The sequence below is a fragment of the Suillus fuscotomentosus genome (genome assembly GCF_016647785.1).
Source record: "Suillus fuscotomentosus strain FC203 chromosome Unknown F5891scaffold_11, whole genome shotgun sequence".
Classification (NCBI taxonomy): Eukaryota; Fungi; Basidiomycota; class Agaricomycetes; order Boletales; family Suillaceae; genus Suillus; species Suillus fuscotomentosus.
In genome coordinates this window covers 851,164-872,908 of record NW_024539523.1, presented here as the reverse complement: position 1 = coordinate 872,908, position 21,745 = coordinate 851,164, and the positions used below count along the sequence as shown (strand labels likewise).

The following is a 21,745-nucleotide window of genomic DNA, read 5'->3' as shown; positions in this document are numbered from 1 at the left end:
AATGATATTCTTACTTTCGTGCTTTGAAGTGTCCATGCAGGTGTTGACACCCTCACTATCTCGTCGTCTGCATCCCGGATCAGTGACGCGGCATTCGAAGATGCCATCCGAGAGTACCGACTTGAGGAACAGGATGATGCGGAGGCTAGCAAGTCGTAAAATAGCTTGACTGGTTCATTATTAGGCATTCAAATTCAATTGTTTTCACGATTCCGCGTGCTACTACTACTACTACTAATATGTGATATGTGTGACTATATTGCTGCTTGAAGCCGGCAGTAGTAGCGCTACATGAACTATGTAGTGCTATGTAGCTGCCTGTAGTAGAACTTAAGGGAACTATGGTAGTACATAGTAGCGCTACCTGGTTCTACATAGCACTATATAGTACTACGTAGTACTACATAGTTGCCTCACATGCTATATAGAGGGGGGATAGCTATTTGGCTATATGGTCTACCCTGGCTATATAGTACTATATAGTCACCTTGTTTTTTCCTGATGTGACCTATTAAAGCTAGATACAATGTCAGTCTAGCGAGAGTGCTCGTCAGTATCTAGGTAGGACTCGAACCAACAAGAGAGCTCACCCTCAGTCGTGATGGAACCGACTGAGGGTGAGCTCTCTTGTTGGTTCGAGTCCTACCTAGATACTGACGAGCGCTCTCGCTAGACTGACGTTGTATCTAGGTATACTATAATCTTAGTCTGTTCCATCACGACTGAGGACTGACATTGTATCTAGCTTTAATATATATGCACCATACAACACAACCTCTCGGTGGAAAAAAGGATTGGTGAGGATTGCACGTGTATGAATAACTGCCCCACATCGTCAATTCGTTGAAGTCCGACTGTTCCACAACCTCGAGAACCACTGTATCCCACGTATCACATTTTCCTTCTGGCATCCCTATTGCTCAAGCTGGATAGTGAATCGCAAGCAGTTCCCTTCAAGACTGGCTTATGTGACAACTTTCAATGGATGTCAAGGCCTTACGCTCTCTCGCACAATTCGAGATCTCAGAACTGATCCTTTTGCGCGTGGTCAACTATATACCCCACTGTCCCGTGTCAAAAACCGTCAGAATACGTGTGCTTATGTTCAGGAGTGAATGAGGACAGAGACAGATATGGCAAATATAAAATAGAACACAACGACCGAAGGTCATCGCTTGTATTGTATATGTACCAAATATGTACATACAGATCCAGCCTGTTGTTCAGCGCTCAGCAAGAACCTTGGAAATAAACAAGCGGCCTGTCGTCAACATAGTTCCACCGTGGAGCCCATACTGGGTGCCGAATGTCTGAATAATGACGACGCAATTCGGCGCCAATTTATGCGCAGATTTTTTGTTATCGGTTGTGCCGCGTCCCGCTTCAATGCCACGTCACGGCCGCGGCACGAGCATGACATACATATCAATTGCGTCAGCTCTATCCAGCGTGTGTCCGAGTCTCTCTTAGTCACCCGTTGAATAACTAAGCCAAGAGACTGGGGGATATAAAGCCATTTCTTTCTTCTCGTGAGTTCCAGTATCCGCCACCTTAGTAGCTATATCTAACATTATGGCCAAGAATCCCACACGCAAAATTGGCACCGACGATGTCTCTACCATTGGCTTTGGTGCCATGGGCATAGGAGCATTTTACGGTCAGACTGATTCAGATGAGGAGCGCTTCAAGGTGAAGCGCGAGCACCCTGCTGTACGCCACATTAATTCATGACTGCCCCTTTCAACAGGTTCTGGATAAAGCGTATGAGCTCGGCTGCACTTTCTGGGACACTGCCAATATCTATGGAGACAGCGAAGAGCTCATTGGCAAATGGTACGTCGTACTGCACTGTAACAGTATTACATAGCCCCTCACAAACCAGGAGCGTAGGTTTAAGCTGAACCCCGAAAAGCGGAGCAAAATTTTTCTTTCTACAAAATTCGGTATCGTCATCAGTGGATCTGACAGTAGAGGGGTTGACGGATCTCCAAAAAATGTTCACGAGTCATTTGCAAAATCACAAAGGTTGCTTGGTGTTGACAAGGTCGAGCTTTACTACTTGCACAGGTGCGCCCAGCGTGTTAAACAGGTTACTCAACTTACTTTATCATCATCACCATGCAGACCTGATCAACAAACGCCAATCGAAGTACGTCTCAGTTTGTGGGCTGTTTGAAGTTTTCTAAAATCAGCTAGGAAACTGTCGGCGCCATGGCAGAACTTGTTAAGTAAGCGAACGTTCGACAGTTCCTGACACCCTAGCACATGCTCATCGCTGGGAAGACAGGGGAAAGTGAAGTATCTTGGGCTGTCAGAATGCAGTGCGGACACCTTGCGCCGTGCTCAGAAAGTGCACCCTATCTCTGCCGTCCAAGTGGAGTATTCCCCTTTCACCCTCGACATCGAGGACTCAAAGCTCAACATTCTGAACACGGCTCGCGAACTCGGAATCAAAATAATTGCCTACTCGCCTCTTGGGCGTGGTTTGATTACGGGACAGTATGTAAGTATAGCAAGTTAGTTAAACTCATTCGGACACTCACCACATAAAAAGAAATCTCCAGATGACTTCGATTCTGATGATTTCAGGAGGATGGTTCCTAGGTATGTGTCATGTCAGTGCCTAGTGGGGGCTCACTCGAACTGTACTTGGTTAGATACTCGAAGGAGAACTTCCCGAACATATTGAAACTGGCAGATAACCTGAAGAAAGTAGGCGAGCAATATAATGCAACTGCAGGACAAGTCGCGTTGGCATGGCTTCTTGCCCAAGGTGAGGATGTCATCCCCATTCCGGGTACAAAGAAGATCAAGGTCAGTAGCTAATATCACCCTCGGGCATTCATGGTTTTGACTCGCACAGTATCTCGAGGAGAACCTCGGTGCTATCGATGTGTCATTAAGTACTGAATCAGTCCAGGAAGTGCGTATCATTGCGGAGAAGGCTGATTGGGTGGTTGGGGATCGCTATCCTTTAGCGGATATGAAGGTGCTGTATGCAGAGACCCCACTTCCGAAGAGCACCTGAACTGTGTCATGAATTTGAGCCCCATGGATACATTCTCGACGATTGCAACTGTACTTGTACGTACATGCAGCAATGCCAGATGCATGTTTCGGTCGACCGATTATAAACTGCTGAACTTGCGTACACTCGAACGTCCTACTGTGACTTTCCTATCTACGAGGACACCCCTTCGGTTGGCTTTTCGATGACATATTGTGTTTATAGTGGCAAATTATGCATATTGGCATCGTCTCTGTAAATAGACAATGTATCTCCTCGTGTTCTCATTCTTGACAATGCTGTGTATAATTGACCGTGAACGAAGGGGTCAGCCCGGAGGTCGAGTACCAGCGTTAAACCTTGATATCATGTCTTCATTTCACTGTCCACGAAGAACTTTTTGGATAAAATGCGGGGGATGCAGTGGCTTCCGAATGTATTGAGAAGTTGGGGTCGACAATGAGGCGCGCACACGCATTTTTGGCCCATACAATTATGAATTAACATTGCAAGGTGGTCGGGGGTGCGCTATGATGTGTTCCGTCAGCTTCTTTCAGGCTGTCTGAACTAAAATAATATTCGTGCTTGAATGCCGCTGTATGTAGTACAGATCAAAAGCGTTTGTTTGGCAAGAGCCCTGGAAATAAACAACACCTTGATCAGACGTTACTTTAAGTACATCGAGTAGTTCCACCGATACTCGGTGCCGAAGGTCTGACTAATGCGGATTCGACGAACGCGCAGATTTTCTCCAGATATATACAATTTGTGAAATATCACAAGAGAACCATAGGCCAAAATGACATCTGGACTTCCTCCTGGGCTCGAAGGAAACCTCGCAGAATACGTTCAAGGGGGAGTGGCAGACTGGCTGCCATTCGACCACAAGCGGTTCTATACCAACGCGTTCATTATCCAGGGCGATAAGGTGTGTACTAGCATTACACAGTCCAGCCATCCGAGGAGAACGCTTCATATTCCCAGATTCTCCTCGGGTTGAAGAAACGTGGGTTTGGCATCAACAAGTAAGCAAGCTTCCGTATATTCGTCACAATTACGGAGAGTGATTTTGGAACCCACAATAACAGGTACAATGGGTTTGGTGGCAAGGTGGAACCAGGAGAGACGCTCGCTGAAGCTGCGATGCGCGAACTTAAAGTCTCTCAAATCCATTTCTATAACACAAGTGCCAGATATTGACTTGTGATTCAGGAAGAAGCCGGTATTGATGCGCCCCTCGAGCACGCAGGATCACTGTTGTTCGTGACAAACGCCGTTGGGTGGGCTTTCCAGATCGAGATATTTTCCGCCCGTTCATACTCAGGAACACCTACAGAGTAGGTCCTTCTTGGCTGCGCAACGGCAGTATTTGTTGAATTCAAGGACTGGCCCCAGGTCAGACGAAATGCAACCGAAGTGGTTCTCATTTGAGTCACCCGCTACGTCTGATGCAGACGCGATACTGCCACCGATCCCGTATGAAATGATGTGGGATGGTGATGCTCACTGGCTGCCCCTCCTAGTGCAAGGGCGGAAATTTGTTGGCCGAATTGATTCTGTAACACAAGACGATGGTGAATTCGCGATGACGAAGCACTGGTTTAGCACTGTTATTTCAGATGACTGAATGGATTCATATTCATACCACTATCTACAAAGAAATCACAGTCCAGTGACTTACCAATTCAAACTTGGGAGAGGGTGATTGATCGCAGACCTCCTTCTAAACAATCACATTTAAGCCATCATGATGTATTAATTATTGTCAGCAGGATATTGGGCAAACACAAGTAATATAACTGCTCAGATACAGCTGTGAGGGTAACAGCAAAATGTTGAGGGCGTGAAGTACAGCTAAACATTATTAAGTCCATGGATCTATATCTCGGCGTCACCTGCATCATCTAGTAGACATCTAAGTTTGATAAAGACATCACTGCCTGCAAAATCATCAGCAAATCCCAACGATGCAGGATACTTGGTCGAACTCACCCCACCCGTCAAGCGAAAATACATCCAATGAACCACCGAAATATCTAAGAAGTCGATATGAGACTACACACGGATGAAAAGAAAAGGCGAACACACTTTGCATACAACCGACTCAAAGGGAGCCCATACCCTAAACCTGCAATTGTTCCAAGGCCCACCTGGATACCCTTCTCTGTAATCTCGCCAAAAAGGTTCCCGCCTTCCCCTGCACCACCACTCCCGATGGCTGCGCTCCCGCCAATATGCTGTGCGGCGTAGGGCCCACCGTCTCCGTTATGGTCGTCGGCATGCCCTGCGGTAGTGAAAGCATATGAGAATATACGAGCCATGTTGGACGCTGAGACGCCACCACCCTGGTCGCGAATTCGAATTGATAGGAATGGATGGGATGAAGTAGGGGGTGAGATAGTGATTTGGACGGGTGGTAGGGGGTGGGATGAAGCAAGGCCATGAAGCTTGTGGTGGTGCTCTACGGTAGCGCGGAACGCATTCTTGAGCATTTCGGTAAGGATATATTCAAGGTGCACAGGGACATAGCTAGTAAGGAGGAGGATTATATTGATAGGTTCTGCTATAGATATGTTAAACTTACGTGAATGTGGCTTCTGGACACCCGTCAATCGTGATGTTGGGGCTTGCGCCAAGGGTAGCCTCGCATAATTCGCTGACGAATGCGCCACACATGCGGACCATGGCCGCGGGGGAGCACTTTGGATCAATGACACCATTGTGCAAGAGCACTCCAGTCTCTGCGGCCCCTGGATCCGTAGCAAGTGCGTGTGAGAGCGCGATATGTTGTTCAGCAATCAGGCGTACAGAGATGCGGGATCTGATAGCACCATCGAGGAAGTTGGATATTTGAGTCGGGGACATGTACCGCGAGCACTCTTGAAATCTAAGAGTTGTTGAAGTCAGGTTGATCATTCAAAGCACAAGTACCAGCGCACCCCTTGGCCATGGTTGGTATATCGTTTCTATGTCTCTGCACAAGTATATCTAGTTCATCGACAAAATGTTTATTGTCCTCAAGTGTGCGCACTTCAGGATAAGTGGCGAGTAAATTGAAGCTGTCTCTGTGACCGTTGAGAGTTCGTGTAACATATGGATTAGTGCCGACAATGAATGGCAACCCCTCCAGGGCGCGGACGCGCTGGGCCATACGTCTTGGTATCTCCGAGAGTACGTACGTTACTGAGCGCAGCACAGATGCAGGTGTTAAAGGGTTTCCGAAGGACACGAGGGTTGAAAGCGTTAGAGGAAGTGGCGGATGTGCTGCGAACGAGTCGAGAAGTCGAGCAGATTCAGCGGACGGTGGTAACGGTGCACGACGAACATGGTACCGCCGCCGTTGGATGGTGCGCACTGTGAGGGCGCGCACTGGAAGGTTGATCGTCATCATCATGATTGTACGGAACTAGGCCGCTACTAGTTCCGAGTCAAGCTCTCGAGTCTCCCCTGAGTAGTAGCAGTTCCTTGATATACAGTACAATATTCGGTGCAGTTCTAAGCTAACAAGCATGTCGACATCAGTACCTCCGAATTATGGCATCCATATATCATAATAAACCAGCACAAGATGCATGGTAGACGTTATATATGTACCAGACAATTCAAAATAGTGTCCTCCTCGTCATGCAGCATGATACTTGGTCATGAATATTTAATGCACACAAGGAGTTCATAAATCTGCGTAAAAGGGTCAAGGGCATCAAAGAACAGTCGAGCGCAGGCCCACATGAACATTGAGCTGTATGGAACCTCGCGCCCATTCGACACGGAGATCACGGTAAAAGCTTTGTTAGGAAATTGCCATAGTCTGAGTTAATACGAAAGTGGTCGAGACTCGAGTGTGCTCAGTGCTGCAGTCCTTGTCCACAAGATAATGCTCAAGCGGTCCATGAAAATGCGTGATTTGGGAGAATGATACATGCAAGTTTAAAGTCAAATAATCTAGTTGTACACTTGATATAGAGGTCTGCAGTAGCAAAATATGATGAGATTTCTTCAGGCAAAATATGAACAATAGCTTACGTTGACGAGAACTTCGTCCCTTGTCGCACGACCTTCTCTACAGCATCGAGGAAGTCGCGCTCCGTAGCGACCTTCCGCCGGGCACGAATTGCAAACATGCCAGCCTAGATAGGATACAATTATAATGTGTTTAGTGCTGAAGATGGTCAATTCTCACCTCAGTTGCAACTGAGCGAAGTTCAGCACCCGTCGTATTGGGACATAATCGAGCGATCAGGTCGAATCGGATATCGCGTTCGACGCTCATACTGAAGAAATTTATCAGCTAGCTGATAAGTGTGGACCTGTAGTCTCTGACCTTCGAGCATGAATCTTGAGAATATGAGCCCTCCCTTCATTATCAGGCAGTGAAAACTCCACCCGCCGATCAAGTCGACCGGGACGTAATAATGCGGGGTCAAGAGTATCTGGTCGATTTGTGGCCATGAGCACTTTGATATTCCCTCGGGGGTCAAATCCATCCAGCTGGTTAATCAGCTCCAGCATTGTGCGCTGCACCTCATTGTCACCACCAGCGCCATCATCAAATCGCGCCCCACCGATAGCATCGACTTCGTCAAAGAAAATAATACAAGCTTTCTTTGAACGGGCCATCTCAAACAACTCGCGAACCATTCGTGCACCCTCGCCGACATACTTTTGCACAAGTTCTGAGCCAATGACGCGGATGAAGGTGGCATCTGTGCGATTGGCGACTGCGCGTGCACAAAGAGTTTTGCCGGTTCCTGGTGGCCCAAAGAGAAGGACTCCCTTTGGTGGATCGATACCGAGCTTGACGAAGCGCTCGGGCTTGGACAGTGTCAGTGATTCAGCATGACTGAGCGTAAGAACAACTCACTGATAGTAGCGGCGTCTCAACGACTTCACGCAGCTTCTCAATTTGCTCTTTGCATCCACCAACGTCCGAGTACGTTACGTCGGGCTTCTCCTCAACCTGCATCATCGTCACCGAAGCATCAATCTTGGGTGGCAGTGGGATTTGGATTTGGTATTTATTCCGGTCCACACTGTTGAAATGTTAGTGCACCAGCGTTTTGTACAAATAATTCTGCACACCCCACACGCATACCCTCTTCGATATCTGTCGGGGCGACTCGATCCCCGAGACCAACAACAAATTTAGCTATTTGTTTGATGTTAATGACATATTTGTCCTGCTCGTCGGCCCCCTTCTGGCCTTGAGCGGCACCGACAGGGTTGACGGCGCGTGCGGCCTCGGCTTTCTTGGGATCAACAGGAATGATTTTAGTACACCGCGCAACCTGCAATGGATGAGCTCCCATGCGTTGTCGGTCAACTGGAAGATCCCAGAGATTTGGCGGAGCAAGCCCTGTGTCAGACTCCTTCACGCCTGCACTGAAATGAGTTCATGAACGACGCGAGCAGAGTTGTGCGCACCAAGCTTCTCATCTATCCGCTTCTGCACTTCCTTGATGTCGTGTTCTGTCTTCTTCAACTTTGCGGCGTATGCGCCTTGACCCTGCAGAGAATGCGTTGGTAGGTGGACAAAGCATACGGATATTGTACTTACATAGGTTTTGAGGATCTGGATATCGCTAGTTGTAAGAGCTAAGAGGTGTTAGAACAGAACATAAGCAGGGAATACAGTTGACACACCTTGAATCTTCTCCTCCTTGTCATCGGCCTTCTTCTCGTCTGCAGGAAATCAGTGACGCACAATGGACTTGTCGAGCTGTACATACATTTCTCCCAATCACTACATAAATATCGTTAGCATGAAACAGAAAAGGCGTGCTGAATAGGCTTACGCTTTTGGAGGCATCGTGTCGGATGGTGAAAGAAGTGTTCCTGACGGAGAGAACGGCGAGCAAGTACAGACTGCTTATGCTATGGGACGCGTCACTGCACTGGGTAACGCGCCGCGGCAACCACCGAGGATATTCATACCCCGCTTTGGGCATGCTGCCCCGGTAAGCTCGACCCACAGCTTGTAGTTGTGTACGATGGCAGGTGCTCTCCAGAACGCAAAGCGCGACCTCCCAAAAATCCAAGATGAAGACCATGAATCTCGTTTTGGTCATGTGTATGGCGTTTCAGGGCCTGTTGTCATTGCAGAGAACATGATTGGAGCTGCTATGTACGAGCTTGTTCGCGTCGGCCACGACGAGCTTGTCGGAGGTGCGCAGCCTTGGTACTGGAACGAAGCGAGACTCATTAGGCGTAGAGGTCATTCGAATAGAGGCAGATAAAGTAACGATTCAGGTGTACGAGGAGACGTCTGGCGTGACCGTCGGTGACCCTGTCCTAAGGACAGGTAAACCCCTCAGTGTTGAGTTGGGTCCAGGTGCGTTACTCAAATGATGTACCATGCATTGTGCTTTCTCAGCTCTCCACAGGTCTGATGGGTAATATTGTCGATGGTATTCAGAGACCACTCCGAGTAAGCGTTCATTTCAGCCGCGTAGATAACTTATTTAATGGGATACAGTCCATCCAAGAACTGTCCAAATCAATCTACATACCTCGTGGTATCAACACAGAGGCACTGGATCGCTCGATATCCTGGGACTTCACTCCTGCCGCATACAAGGTGACTCGACACTGATCGAACATTAGTAATGTACTGATTGATATGTATAAGGTCGGCGATCACATATCAGGAGGTGACATCTTTGGCGGTGTCTACGAAAACTCGCTCGTCGACAACCATAAGATCATGCTTCCTCCCCGTGCTCTCGGTACCATCACCCGCATCGCAGAAAAGGGCAGCTATACAGTCGATGTGCGTTCGCAGCACAATTACATCCATAATCTCTGTACCTGATTGTCTTCATTAGGACATCGTGTTGGAGACCGAGTTTGAGGGTCGGACAACAAAGCACTCCATGATGCAGCTGTGGCCAGTCCGTGCCCCTCGACCCGTTGCCGAGAAACAAACCGCCGATTTTCCCTTGTTGACTGGTCAGCGCATCCTGGATGCACTTTTTCCGTGTGTGTATTCCACTATCAATGGTTCACCGCTGACAGGTGTATAGATGCGTGCAAGGTGGCACCACTGCCATCCCCGGTGCTTTTGGTTGTGGAAAGACCGTCATCTCGCAAGCGCTCTCCAAGTTCTCGAATAGCGATATCATCATCTATGTCGGATGTGGTGAGCGAGGAAATGAGGTGCGTTATTCAAGATGTTTCAAATTGCTTCATTCCTCGAATACCATTTTTAGATGGCTGAAGTGTTGATGGAGGTAATATCACTGCCTATCCAATATAAGCACACACTGACATCCCTTAGTTCCCTGAGCTTACAATGGAGATTGCCTCTCGCCAAGAACCCATTATGAAGCGTACCACACTCGTTGCTAACACTTCCAATATGCCAGTTGCAGCTCGCGAGGCCTCGATTTATACCGGCATCACACTCTCAGAATACTTCCGGGATCAGGGTTCAAACGTCGCAATGATGGCAGATTCAACATCACGCTGGGCTGAGGCGCTACGTGAAATTTCGGGTCGTCTGGCAGAGATGCCGGCCGATTCAGGATATCCTGCCTATCTGTCGACCAAACTGGCGAGCTTTTATGAGCGTGCCGGGAAAGTGAAGTGTCTGGGTAGCCCAGCGAGGCAAGGAACAGTGTCGATTGTTGGGGCGTAAGTAGGAATTACTTCTGTGTGGACATTATCCTGATTACATTTTAGTGTGTCACCACCGGGTGGTGACTTCTCGGACCCCGTCACATCTTCTACACTTAGTATCGTGCAGGTCTTTTGGGGCCTCGACAAGAAGCTCGCGCAGCGCAAGCATTTCCCGTCTGTTAACTGGAACTTGTCGTACTCCAAGTACACAAAAGTGCTTGAGCCTTACTATGAGTCCAACTCACCAGGCTTCGTATCTTTACGCATGAAAACGAAGGAGATTCTGCAGAAGGAGGAGGATCTCGCTGAGATCGTGCAACTTGTTGGGAAAAGCGCACTAGGAGAATCGGACAAAATTACGCTGGAGGTCGCGCGGATGCTCAAGGATGACTTCCTGCAGCAGAATGGCATGAGCGAGTACGACCGCTACTGTCCATTCTACAAGACTGCGGGAATGTTGAAGAATTTTGTCGCGTTCCACGATTCAGCGCTGAGAGCGGTGGCGCAAGGCGATCTGACGTTCGCGAGAATTAAGGATACTGCGAGTGATCTCATGTTTAAACTCTCACAAATGAAATTTGAGGTACGTATCTGTGATTCTCTTGTGATCATTTTCGCCTGACCGAGTGTGTCTGTCAGTCTCCTTCGCAAGGACAGGAACCCATCATGCAGAAGCTGGACGCGCTGCACACGGAAATCCAGGACAAATTCCGCCAGATGGTAGAGTAGATCGAACATGCTCGCGGTCGGACGTTGTCATAACACTTTGTAGCCCATAACATAATACCAGTTATGATACACTCTGGACTCTGCAGTGCGTACATGCTGACCTCGACGTAGAAACTTCTGCGAGAGCACTGTCCCCCTGTATCAGGTCTGATGCTGTGCAATAACGTTTATTACAAATGACGCCCATGTCGTCACACGCAGTTGATGCCAGGGCCTGTGCTGCGGAGAGCATTAATATTAGGGGTTATATAAGAGCCTTACCCCTCTTATTGCATTTCGCCCTCCACCATTATCGATTCCACCGATACGTACGCGCACTAATATGAGAATTCATAACCTTGTGCCCATATTCTGTGTTGGAGGCGCGTATGCTCTTCCTACGCTTTCCTGGCTTCCGCAATTTCCCGTCGAGGGGCTAGTTCGCTGCTGGGGCATATTTGCTCCCCTTTCGGAGGATAGGACAATTTACCAGGTTTTGAAAGACGACGAAAGGTCACTCGTTCAATGGTATCAGGTCTGACGCATGCTCACAGCGCAGCAGGTACTCGCGTTTAGTCAAAGCCATCAACTTGAGCGACGAGGTCACCGACCTTTTGGACGACCCTGCAGCCAGGTAAGTACCCCTATGCCAGCGCTCCTCGCCTACTCGACGCTATTCCTCTCTAGCATCACTTTTTTTGCGGTTCCAAATACAGGTATTCCACACCGTCAGCCCTCGCACGGGGATGACGACAATCATCAGCTCGATTTCGCATCTCTCGCACCTAAGCGTGGGGATGAGCCTGATATCACCTATGACCTTGGCCACCTCGTCCTTCAGGTTGAAGAACTTGATAACATCCCCGAGTCTCGTGACAAGGACCACCGTAAGGAGGCACTTGCCGCATCATTCGCGCTATCCTCGCGTATCACATCTTGCCTAAGAAGTTGGATTCTACTGCACTCGTTCAAAACTCTACATATGCAACGAATTTGACATTGAATGATGGGAGCATGGACTACCAACCATTGCGCTTGAGTGTTCAGAGCACGATTGTTCCCCTCGACTCAGGATTAATACCGTGGTAGATGTCATAAAGCGTGATACTGAGGCTAGCAATGGTGAGCGATTTGATACTGAATAATGGGCACATGCTTACGATTGATCAGGTGTTATCCACAGTATCAACATCCCACTCTTGCCTCCCCCCTCCTTGTTCAATGAGATGTTTGCTTTTCCCGAAGTCTTCTCATACGTGGTAAGTTTGTAATCTTGTTCCTTTTTATTTGCTTCTCTTATACTTTACATTGTACAGACGTCTGCTATTCAGCACGTGGGCTTAATTGGCGCAGTCGATTATTGGCGGATTCCCGACAAAGATTGTCATATATCATTCGTCGGCGCAGAACTTGCCACTTTCTTTGCCCCCACATCAGGAGCATTCCAGCGTCTTCCAAAAAAATTAAGACTTTTCTTATTTTCGCCCTTTGGCGCTAGAGCGCTCAGGAAACTTCTGGAGTATCATGTTGTGCCTCAACTCGTGCTGCACACAGGCGAGCATTCTTAACAGTTATCTTGTCGTGAATCTAACTTCGTTTGTCCATAGACTACGTGCACAATGCTACATCTTATACTGCCTTGATTGATGACCGGGAAGCTGGCGTCTTCGTAGATTCTCCCGGCAACCCTTTATATGCCTACAATCTCACCCTTCCCACCCTGCTGGAGAACCATTCCTTGAATGTTCAGGTTGCCCGCTACAAAGCCAAGATTCCTCTTCCTGGTCCTGCCCGTTACTTCACCAGGTTTGTGGTCAACGGTCACGATGTTGGACCGTATGACATCCCCGCTCGGAATGGCGCTTTGCATGTCATCACGAACCTGCTCGACCCCCGTGGCCATCATAAAGAAGACCATAAACACCGTGGACATGAACATGAATCGGTGGACGTCGACTGGGAGGATTGGGAGGAGTGGCTGCCGCAATGGGCCATGCAAGATTAAGACCATGGCACATATGAATGATATTTCGCTGATCATTCAAGCCATTGTATAGGTATGACTATGTGAGTTGAACTCGAAGTATATATTTATGTCGTGTTCTACAAAGCTCTGTACGCAGCAACATTGTAAGTACTGGTGTTATCTATCTACAATTAGAAAGCATGTCAGACAACCAGGCTATATCACTGCACGTTTGTTCGCTGTACACATGTATATACCGGTCTCACTGCATCTCTCTTTCACATATGCATGAGCAGTATTGGGCAAGTTGTCATGGTCGAGGTCACGTCCATCCGGTAAACTAGGCCGAGGGGCACGCAGCCCAGAGATCGAGCAAGCAAGCTAGAATGAGGACAAGCTAGTGTCACGACAACATGCTGGAGACCAGTCTACGTGCTGACTATGCAGTAGTAGCTTACACCTGGAATCACTTTTATATGTAAAAGTCTGATCAAGCTAGACTGACCTATTTTCATCACTCCCTGAAGGACACGTCATTGGCGTGTAAACCACAGGACTGGTAGGAGACTATATTGAGTGATGCGAGCATTACGATGATATGCAGAAAACCTATGGGATAACATGCAAATGACAAGTAGGGGTAAAATACAGCAGACCGGGTATGAACAAGGAAGGCCAGCTTGTTGTAGGTAGGACTCTAGCAACTAGCAAAATTCCTCGAGGAGTAAGTACTAGAAAGCACAACGAAAAAAGTGTTTGCGTCAAGTGTGCATCGTCGCTCATTTCAAAGAAGCTGTTGTCTGCAGCCAGCTCATAAGCTCTTGTTCGAACGGCATTTCCGATGAGGATTGACGACTCACTGCGAACCCACTGAGTGTCCGACTGGAATATTGGGAGGAAAGGCCGTGGGACTGGCCGGACCGGTACGTTCGAGATGATGATCCTACAGTAGTCGTGTTTGGAGTAGAGGGTACTCCATTCGTGGTCGTTCGTGAAGTCCTGGCGGTCAACGGAGTGGGAGCACTAATCTGCGACTTTTTGGGTGTCTCAGTGACCTTGGTTCTAGATGAAGAAAGCAGAGTCTTGGCATTGGCTGGCGAAGGGGTAGTGATCTTGCTTCGACGTCCTGCACGGAGGAAGTTATGTTGCAGCGCTGCTTGAGGTTTCATCCTTCGCTCGGGATCCCATACAAGGCACCGCGCAATGAAGTCGACAAAGTCATCGTCTTGACATCGTAGAACTTGAGCAAGTGTTTTTGTGCCTGGTCGTCTACGACGACCTTTAGAGTTCACCACGGGTCGGGGTGCGCCATTGTTGTCTTAGAAAGGGTCAGGAAGGTGATAGAAGGTCGCCAATGTGTCATCTTACCGAAGAAGAGTCGCTTTCGCGAGCTACGATTGATGAAGTCCTTATCTGGGGGCCCCAAGACCTCCATGATACAAGACAATTGCTCCTGCTCGTTTTCGCCAGGGAAGATAGGGAATCCTGTATAGAGCTCGGCGAGGATGCAACCCAAACTCCACATGTCGATAGCCATGTGATAGTTCATGCCCAGGATAACTTCAGGCGACCGATAGAAACGACTCTGAATATAAGTATAGACTACGCGTGGCTCAGTAAAATCTCAGGGACCGTGGTGAAAATGGACTTACTCTTCTCGTGCTCTAAGCAGCTACTGCCGAAGTCTATGACCTTGATAGCGCTCTTCGCAGGGTGTCGCAATAAGACATTCTAAACAGAGTCATAAGACAAAGTGCATGCAATGCGAGAACAACGAACCTCTGGCTTCAGATCGCAATGCACTATGCGATGATGCCGCATCAAGCACAGAGACAATATCATCTGGCTTGTGAAGCGTCGTATCAATGCCGTTGTGAATCCAACAAAACCGTTTGCTTTGATCAGTTCGTACAAATTGATGCTAAGTAGTTCCATGGCAATGCAGAGGTGATTGCGGAAGTAGAAGTGCTCAGTCATCTTGATGACATGGTGCTTCTCTTCGTGATCCTGAAAGACGCGTTAATTCATCTTTCGAGAGTGATGTAAGTATGGATGCATACCCATTTACGAAGATTGTCTAGGATCTTGATCTCCACCAGTGCTTGATGATGGAAGCGCTTTTTATTGCGAATGATCTTAATCGCAACAGATTCGCCTGTCTGGTGATCTCTACAGCTCAGCACTTGACCGAACGAGCCCTTGCCCAAGGTATCCATGATTTCGTAGCGGAAAGCGAGATGATCGCCGTTGACTACCTGGTAATCTCCACGTTCATCATCGTAGCCGAAATTGTTGACAACAATCTCAGGATGAGCCTTCTTCTTCGGGCTTCCAGAACCTATACAGTAAACCTGGGGATAGTTGAGAATCTCTTCTTTCTCGTAATCAGACAGGAACTGAGCCTGAGAAGAATTCAACACCTCTGCGTGCAAAATCAATGATTGAGATTCTCGGAGTAGAGAGCAACTGACCCTGAGGCGTCAATCCAGCGCTTGGTGCTATTGGTTCTGGAAACTTAAGTAGATCGTCCAATTCAGCCTGCGATGCGCCATGTGCCATCTTCTTAGTCTGCTGCCGTCTGATGTATTGCATCATCTCTTCATCGCCAAGGAGTTCCTCTTCATCAACAGTGCTAGGGACTGGAGAAGGAGTCGATAGCGACTGACGACTCGAGGCAGGAGTCCCTGCTTGAGCCCGGTGTACGTTAGCCGTTGAACCATTGTTGTTCGAAGAACGTGTAGACAGAGAAATCTTAGGACTAAGCAGTTTCAAACCTTTTGACGGAGACAAAGCAGAAAATCTATGCGAGTGTGTTGTTTCGCTGGGAGGAGCCATTGAGGTAGTGGAGGCCACAGAGCCCGTGGACGCCTTACGTAGAGTGCTGAAGGAGACCGAATCACGATTGGACTTTCGAGGGATGCCGCCAGCGGATGGAGGCCCAGAGACCTGCCTTGGAACTCGGGAATTGATCGACGGAGAAGCTCGGATAGAGAGCCGCCTTGTCGTTGTCGTTTCGCCCGACGCTTTTGCAACTTGTGCGTCACCGTTCTCCAGAACACCAAACTCATTCATTGTAGGATCGGCAGGCGTGGGTGAAGGGTCCGTCGAAGGCGCAGTGACATTAAGGCTAATGCGACGACTGGCTACAGTTGTACCTCCAAGTCCTGGAGATCCTGCAGCTGAGGTGCGGCTCGAAATGCGAGGAATCTTGGTTGGTGTTTCCTTTGACATACCACCTATCGAGTTCAGTAGCACTGACGGCGGGTAATCCTTCGCCTCCTTTGTCACGCTGTACCCAGTGGTTCCAACTGATGGCGACCCAGCGATTGTAGGTAACGGTTGGTTTCGACTCCGCAGCGAGGCATCTGACTGCTTTTGCATTGAGCTTACAGTCTGCGAGGTCACACGCGATATAGATGGCGTCCGGGTAATGGTAGATGCAGGGGTAGACGTTGAGGAACTATTCTTTAAATTTGCAACACGCTGAGCAGTGGTGGCAGGTAATGCGGACATCTGCATGGGTGGTAAAGCAATAGCAGAAGCACTCTTTTTTGGATCTGTGGACGATAGGGTCTGGTAGGCCCACAGTATTGTCAGATTCATCCCGAATATAAATAGTGGGAAAGCACACACCTTGCCTCTCTTACGTCCCATCAACAAAGATATCCTGCTTTCACTACGATCCTTCTGGTCTTGCTTTGACTTTTCCTTCTCTGAATCCTTAGACCTCGCGCTTTCCTTGAATGTGCCAGTGTCACTCTTGTCCCCATGCAAACTTCTCCGTGAACTAGATTTCAACAATGAAGGCAGGCCAAGACTAAGCACGGATGATTTCTTCTGTGAAGAGGCGGGAGTAGTCGGAACGGTACGACTTGATTCTTTGTTCGGAGAGCGGCTTGCCTTAGCGTGATGGGCTGCAGAGGCACCAGTGCCTGATGATGATAGTGTCGGTGATACTGATGTGATAACTGGGTTTGAAGGGGGCATTTGCATGCTCTGAGAGGATGAGCGACGGAAGAATGGTATGGATGATGGCGTAAGACGTTTGGATTGATGACGCCGCATTGACGAGGGGCTGAGCGGGGCATTATGAGCAGCGGATAAGGCGGACGTCGTGTGATGGCTGGCACTCGAAGCCGTTCCAGCGCGGCTAGGAGCCTTGCCAGATAAGACAGCGGGAGACTTCGGAGTGCGGGTAGATCCAACAGACGACATAGATGCGAGGGATGCAGCAGATGCCATCGCATCTGGGTGACCAGGAGACCAAGAAGTACCAGGAGCGACGGGAGGAGAAAGCGCTTGCTCCCTAGATCCTGACTTCCGCAACTGTTGCCCGAACGTCTGCACCGATCGAGGACTGAGAGGGAAACTCGAAGATTTGGTCGACTCTTTCCCCTTCATCGACGACATTGATGGAGTGAGTTTGATATTGAGTGCATTGGAGAAACTCCATTTCTTCGAGGGCGTCTTGGTGATTGAAGGAGCAGACTCGGGAGCGGAGTGGCTTCCGTAATTCGCAGACGATTGCAAGTATTGGGCGTGCGAATGCGGCAATGGCTTCGAAGAACCAGGGGGAACCTCTAATGACATAGTGCGGTCAATGTCACTCTCATCGGCACCAGAAGGGGGAAATGCAATCCCATGCAAGGATTGAGGAGGGGAACGATAAGTAGATAAGTCCTTGGGTAACGGTGGGACGGGAGGCACCCGATCTTCTTCCAAAGCTTCGCCGCTGGCGGCGAAGGAAGGTTGACGGTCCTTAAACGCTGCCACATCACCACCTGAGTATGCGCTAGAAATATCACTACCCGCGCTGTTCCGCCTTCCCTTCCCTGCACCAGTCGAATGACGACCAGAAGCCGAGGGGCCGGATACTGAAGTCACACTGGTGGCTGTTGACATGGATGCGGAATCACGCGAACTCGTCGGAGTAGTTGTATATGTAGTGGATGACGCAGACCCACGCTTTGGAGTGAAACTCAACCGTGTACTCATAGAACCCGGCTTTTTGGGAGTTTTCTCAACGCCAGATGAGCTATACGCATGTTCGTCGCTGCTGATAATCCCACCACCTCGAACTTCGGAATGCTCCTGCGGAGTATCCCGGAAAGAGAAATACCAAGGCCAATAGGCTGACGTTGAGAAACTTCCTCCTTTCTCTCCCTGTCCTTAGTGCTGCCCCGGCGAGAAATTTTGCCCCCACCGTCGGAGCTGATGCCCTCCCAGTGCACCCCAGATTTGTTAGCAGTGCCGGCAGGTGTTCCAGGGCGACTCATACTCGAAGGCCTGCCAAAACTCCCAACGCTCGCACGTGCGCGTGCGGTCTTCATCGACAGTCCGTCGAGCTTACGCAAAGCATCAGCGTGAGCATCGTCATCTAAACCCGACCACCCTTCCTGTGTCCCACGGAGAAGCGAGTGTGCAACGCTAGGGGAGGGATGAACTAGTGGTTGGCCTTGAGGTTGTGCCATATCCTTATGGGATGATGATGGACGCAGAGGTGGATTGGTAGTACTAGTGGCACTGCCAGCATGCCGGAGAATATGCTGAATAGAGGTTGTCGAAGGAGAGGGGGGAAGGTGGGAAAAATCTGTGGTATGCACACGCCGAGAGTGTGCGTGAAGGGCAGCCTCATGACTCGACGACGAAGATCCACCGGAAAGTTGACGCGTATGTTTCTCCCTTTCCAAACGCACAGGAGTAGCATCCACCGGAGGGGGTATACCAGAAGGTTTGCCTGGCGTACTAACGGCGAGACTTTCCCGACGCCTGGCACGATCGCGAGAGGTACTTCCAGAAACACTGGACCCAATGCTACGATGCTTGCGCGTCGATGCGGACTTCTCATCCTTGTCTCTGGCTGTTGAACTAGTGCGGTCTTTTGGAATACCCGACACTTTAGAGACAAGAGAACCTGTATGGTCCATCTCAAATTCGTCCGACGTGCGCTTCTTAGCCTTACGCTGGGAAGTAAAAGCGCTAGGAGGAGATGCAACCACTGGTCCACCAAGGAAGGGTTGCTCAGTAGGGAGGGGTGGTAAAAGTGGTGAGGGTGGCTCTTCTGGAGATGCAGGGTGGTGTTTAGGTAAATGAGTGGGATATAACAACTCAGAGCCGAAAGGCTTGCGGGGATATAGAATTTCCTCTCCTCCACTTTCATCCGCCATAGATCTACGTGAGCGGAGAGTACGGGTAACAGATTTTACGTCCACTGGCTATAAACCACTTGTGAGTTTATATGATGCTGGTCTGACAAAATCATACCTCATCCTTGCCGTCTGACTCGCCATCGACTGCCTCGATGGTCCATGGACTATCGGGACCGTCCTTCTCGAGTTCGTCAATAACGAGTTCGGTGACATCCTCCTCAAGGACATCATCTCCGTGAATCTGCTCATCGTGGCCATCTGCATCTTCGTCGTGCATATGCCTCTGTATTTTACCCCATCTTGGGGTAGCTAGCTCGCCTACACCTACGAGGCCCATCCTATCGATGTTGGCCGGATCGCGCCCTGGCGTAACTGGTTCATTAGGGCTCCGCGTCTCAGGTGTCATGGGAGGGAATCCTGGTTCGGACAACTGCAGTGCAGGTGAGTCTGCAGGAGTCTGAATGCCAAAATAGTATGGGTCAAGGGAGGACGAGACTGATCCTGAACGCGATGGGATTTCAGCGTCTGTGTCCATCGGTGACAATTCGTCGTCGGGTGGCGCCGCTGAGATATGGAGCCTGGGCTGATTAAACCTTGAGCGTGATTTTGACATGGATTTGAGGTGATATTACCTGTGTATTATGGACTTGATGCATATCTAGGCCATCGTCTTCGTCCGCGATTTTCTTGTCGCCTCCTTGGGTAGTAAATGGAAGGTGAAGTTCGTGCTCACGTTGGCTCTCTAAAAGCGCAGACGTGGCCGACATTCCAGAGGAAGACCAAGAATGAGAAAGAGAAACACGTAAACGACACCGTGGAACTCAAAAAAAAAGCAACACGCAGTGGGTAAAGAAGAAAGAAAAGAAACGTGAACCAGATATTGATACCTATGGGCCGTTGTTGGGTAGTATGAAAGCGATGCTGGTCGCCGTTGTTGACGACGACTAGCAAGAGCGTGAGCAGAGAACTCTCAGAGTCTACTAGCTCTCTAGGTTCTGGTGGCACTGGCCAGCGCCGGCTATTTTGCTTTGTTTGCACTTGCAGTGGCTTTCCACCTCATTGTTCTTGGGGAAAGCTTACATTTGCCGAAAAAATATACTGATTGGCACTATCGATCGATCGTTGCCCACCTTTTAACAAAGATCCGGTAGTAGACAAGTTGAATCCAATATTCTGATGGCGGCTGTAGTCGAACATCAACGTGAGCAAGGTGATTGATGAGAAATAACCATGAGTTTGCGGAGATATGAAGATCCTGGGCCTTAAGACTCATGCCAGTCCTGCCGCATTGTGACTTTTGGCCAGTCATCGATCCCACGATTGGTCCATTCGAGCGCGACTAGAGTTCATATAAGAACATCGAGGTATGTAAACCGCTTAATTCTCGTTCCTGTAGAAGCAGAAGATAGTACTTAATCCTGGCGACATACCGTAAGGATTCCACGCCGCAGGTTGTCGTGAACTTGACTCTATGGCCACCCGTCGCTTCGCAAGATATGATTATCGGATATAAACATGACTCACAAGCCTCGTGCACCATGGTATGAAAACAATTGAATAGGATAGGCGAAAACAATTTCACAATGATCGTAAGCACAAACCTAAAGCTCCTGATTCAAAACCTTAGCCATGTAACCGGATATCATATCGAAAGAACATTTAGAAAATCCCCGCTAATGTATGTTCATAGCAGGAATGTCAGAAAACATCGACAAATGTCCGCAGCGTGCTGTGCAACTGGGCGCTGAGTGCGAATGACTCATCACATAGATTTGCTCCAGTCGAAAGGAAGCTGATCTCTGCGTTACGCAATTCGTACACCCAAGCGGAGGTCATTGAAAATAGCTATCCGTAACTTGGCCGCTGGCGATTAGTAAGGCGTATAATGTTACCGAACGCGGATGGTAAAGTGGAGATCTGAAAAGCGTCATGAATGTCATCTCCGTCGAAAACGGTAGAATCGCGGAACATGATGCCACTGACGTTGACGGTATCTTGGGTAAAGGTTCTGGGCAAAATAAGGATCCGGCCGCCTTATAGCATTTATAGAGCGCAAATGCGGAAGGAGAAACTTGACACCATTGACATACTGAACGGCAGACTGATCATAATTATCAATCTCGGTTCGCTACCTGCACGATGCAGCACAAGAGGGGAAATATCGTGGAACGCAATACGTCCTTATTTGAAGCTGAATTGTAACTCGTGTTTGCTATTTGAAAGGGGGCACTGCGGCTGGGCTAAGCCGACCTTGAGAATTTACACAAGGTCGGGTTATAAACTTGGTACAAGATTCGTGGA

At 48.9% G+C, this 21,745-nt stretch overlaps 6 protein-coding genes across 6 annotated transcripts; 4 read left to right on the top strand and 2 right to left on the bottom strand.

The window, feature by feature from the left end:
* The first annotated feature begins 1,527 nt into the window (after positions 1-1,527).
* F5891DRAFT_1016358 (Aldo keto reductase) lies at positions 1,528-3,344 on the top strand. Its single transcript, XM_041360933.1, has 9 exons — positions 1,528-1,689; positions 1,748-1,833; positions 1,891-2,067; positions 2,125-2,149; positions 2,197-2,228; positions 2,284-2,503; positions 2,555-2,604; positions 2,658-2,814; positions 2,864-3,344. The coding sequence occupies exons 1-9, from the start codon at positions 1,573-1,575 to the stop codon at positions 3,026-3,028; spliced, it is 1,029 nt and encodes a 342-aa protein (XP_041229615.1). The 5' UTR covers positions 1,528-1,572; the 3' UTR covers positions 3,029-3,344.
* Positions 3,345-3,671: 327 nt separating this feature from the next.
* Positions 3,672-4,697, top strand: F5891DRAFT_1141426 (NUDIX hydrolase domain-like protein). Its single transcript, XM_041364910.1, has 5 exons — positions 3,672-3,935; positions 3,992-4,032; positions 4,096-4,165; positions 4,220-4,344; positions 4,403-4,697. Exons 1-5 carry the CDS (start codon positions 3,807-3,809, stop codon positions 4,632-4,634), a joined length of 597 nt encoding a protein of 198 aa, XP_041229614.1. The 5' UTR covers positions 3,672-3,806; the 3' UTR covers positions 4,635-4,697.
* Positions 4,698-4,746: 49 nt separating this feature from the next.
* F5891DRAFT_1162844 (uncharacterized protein) lies at positions 4,747-9,072 on the bottom strand (the record flags this gene model as incomplete). Its single annotated transcript, XM_041365302.1, has 16 exons — positions 4,747-4,947; positions 5,000-5,043; positions 5,096-5,536; positions 5,592-5,894; positions 5,947-6,376; positions 6,410-6,413; positions 6,927-6,960; positions 7,031-7,134; positions 7,188-7,278; positions 7,329-7,819; positions 7,869-8,037; positions 8,087-8,381; positions 8,429-8,510; positions 8,562-8,599; positions 8,648-8,686; positions 8,709-9,072. The coding sequence occupies 16 exons, from the start codon at positions 9,070-9,072 to the stop codon at positions 4,886-4,888; spliced, it is 2,991 nt and encodes a 996-aa protein (XP_041229613.1). The 3' UTR covers positions 4,747-4,885.
* Positions 9,073-9,126: 54 nt separating this feature from the next.
* Positions 9,127-11,659, top strand: F5891DRAFT_1209005 (ATP synthase alpha/beta family, nucleotide-binding domain-containing protein; the record flags this gene model as incomplete). The annotated part of the gene is made up of 11 exons (XM_041369124.1): positions 9,127-9,169; positions 9,210-9,335; positions 9,388-9,431; positions 9,480-9,581; positions 9,633-9,773; positions 9,829-9,980; positions 10,027-10,159; positions 10,213-10,233; positions 10,281-10,636; positions 10,685-11,204; positions 11,261-11,659. The coding sequence occupies 11 exons, from the start codon at positions 9,127-9,129 to the stop codon at positions 11,348-11,350; spliced, it is 1,728 nt and encodes a 575-aa protein (XP_041229612.1). The 3' UTR covers positions 11,351-11,659.
* Positions 11,382-13,334, top strand: F5891DRAFT_1208983 (FAS1 domain-containing protein; the record flags this gene model as incomplete). Its single annotated transcript, XM_041369123.1, has 8 exons — positions 11,382-11,842; positions 11,892-11,963; positions 12,017-12,201; positions 12,225-12,385; positions 12,430-12,451; positions 12,500-12,588; positions 12,646-12,883; positions 12,937-13,334. Exons 1-8 carry the CDS (start codon positions 11,673-11,675, stop codon positions 13,332-13,334), a joined length of 1,335 nt encoding a protein of 444 aa, XP_041229611.1. The 5' UTR covers positions 11,382-11,672.
* A 514-nt stretch (positions 13,335-13,848) lies between these two features.
* F5891DRAFT_1016337 (uncharacterized protein) lies at positions 13,849-20,462 on the bottom strand. The gene is made up of 10 exons (XM_041360932.1): positions 20,077-20,462; positions 19,560-20,027; positions 18,415-19,510; positions 16,929-18,373; positions 15,767-16,868; positions 15,356-15,717; positions 15,075-15,302; positions 14,948-15,026; positions 14,664-14,897; positions 13,849-14,613 (listed from the first exon to the last, which is right to left on the bottom strand). The coding sequence occupies exons 1-10, from the start codon at positions 20,209-20,211 to the stop codon at positions 14,075-14,077; spliced, it is 5,688 nt and encodes a 1,895-aa protein (XP_041229610.1). The 5' UTR covers positions 20,212-20,462; the 3' UTR covers positions 13,849-14,074.
* Positions 20,463-21,745: the final 1,283 nt, after the last annotated feature.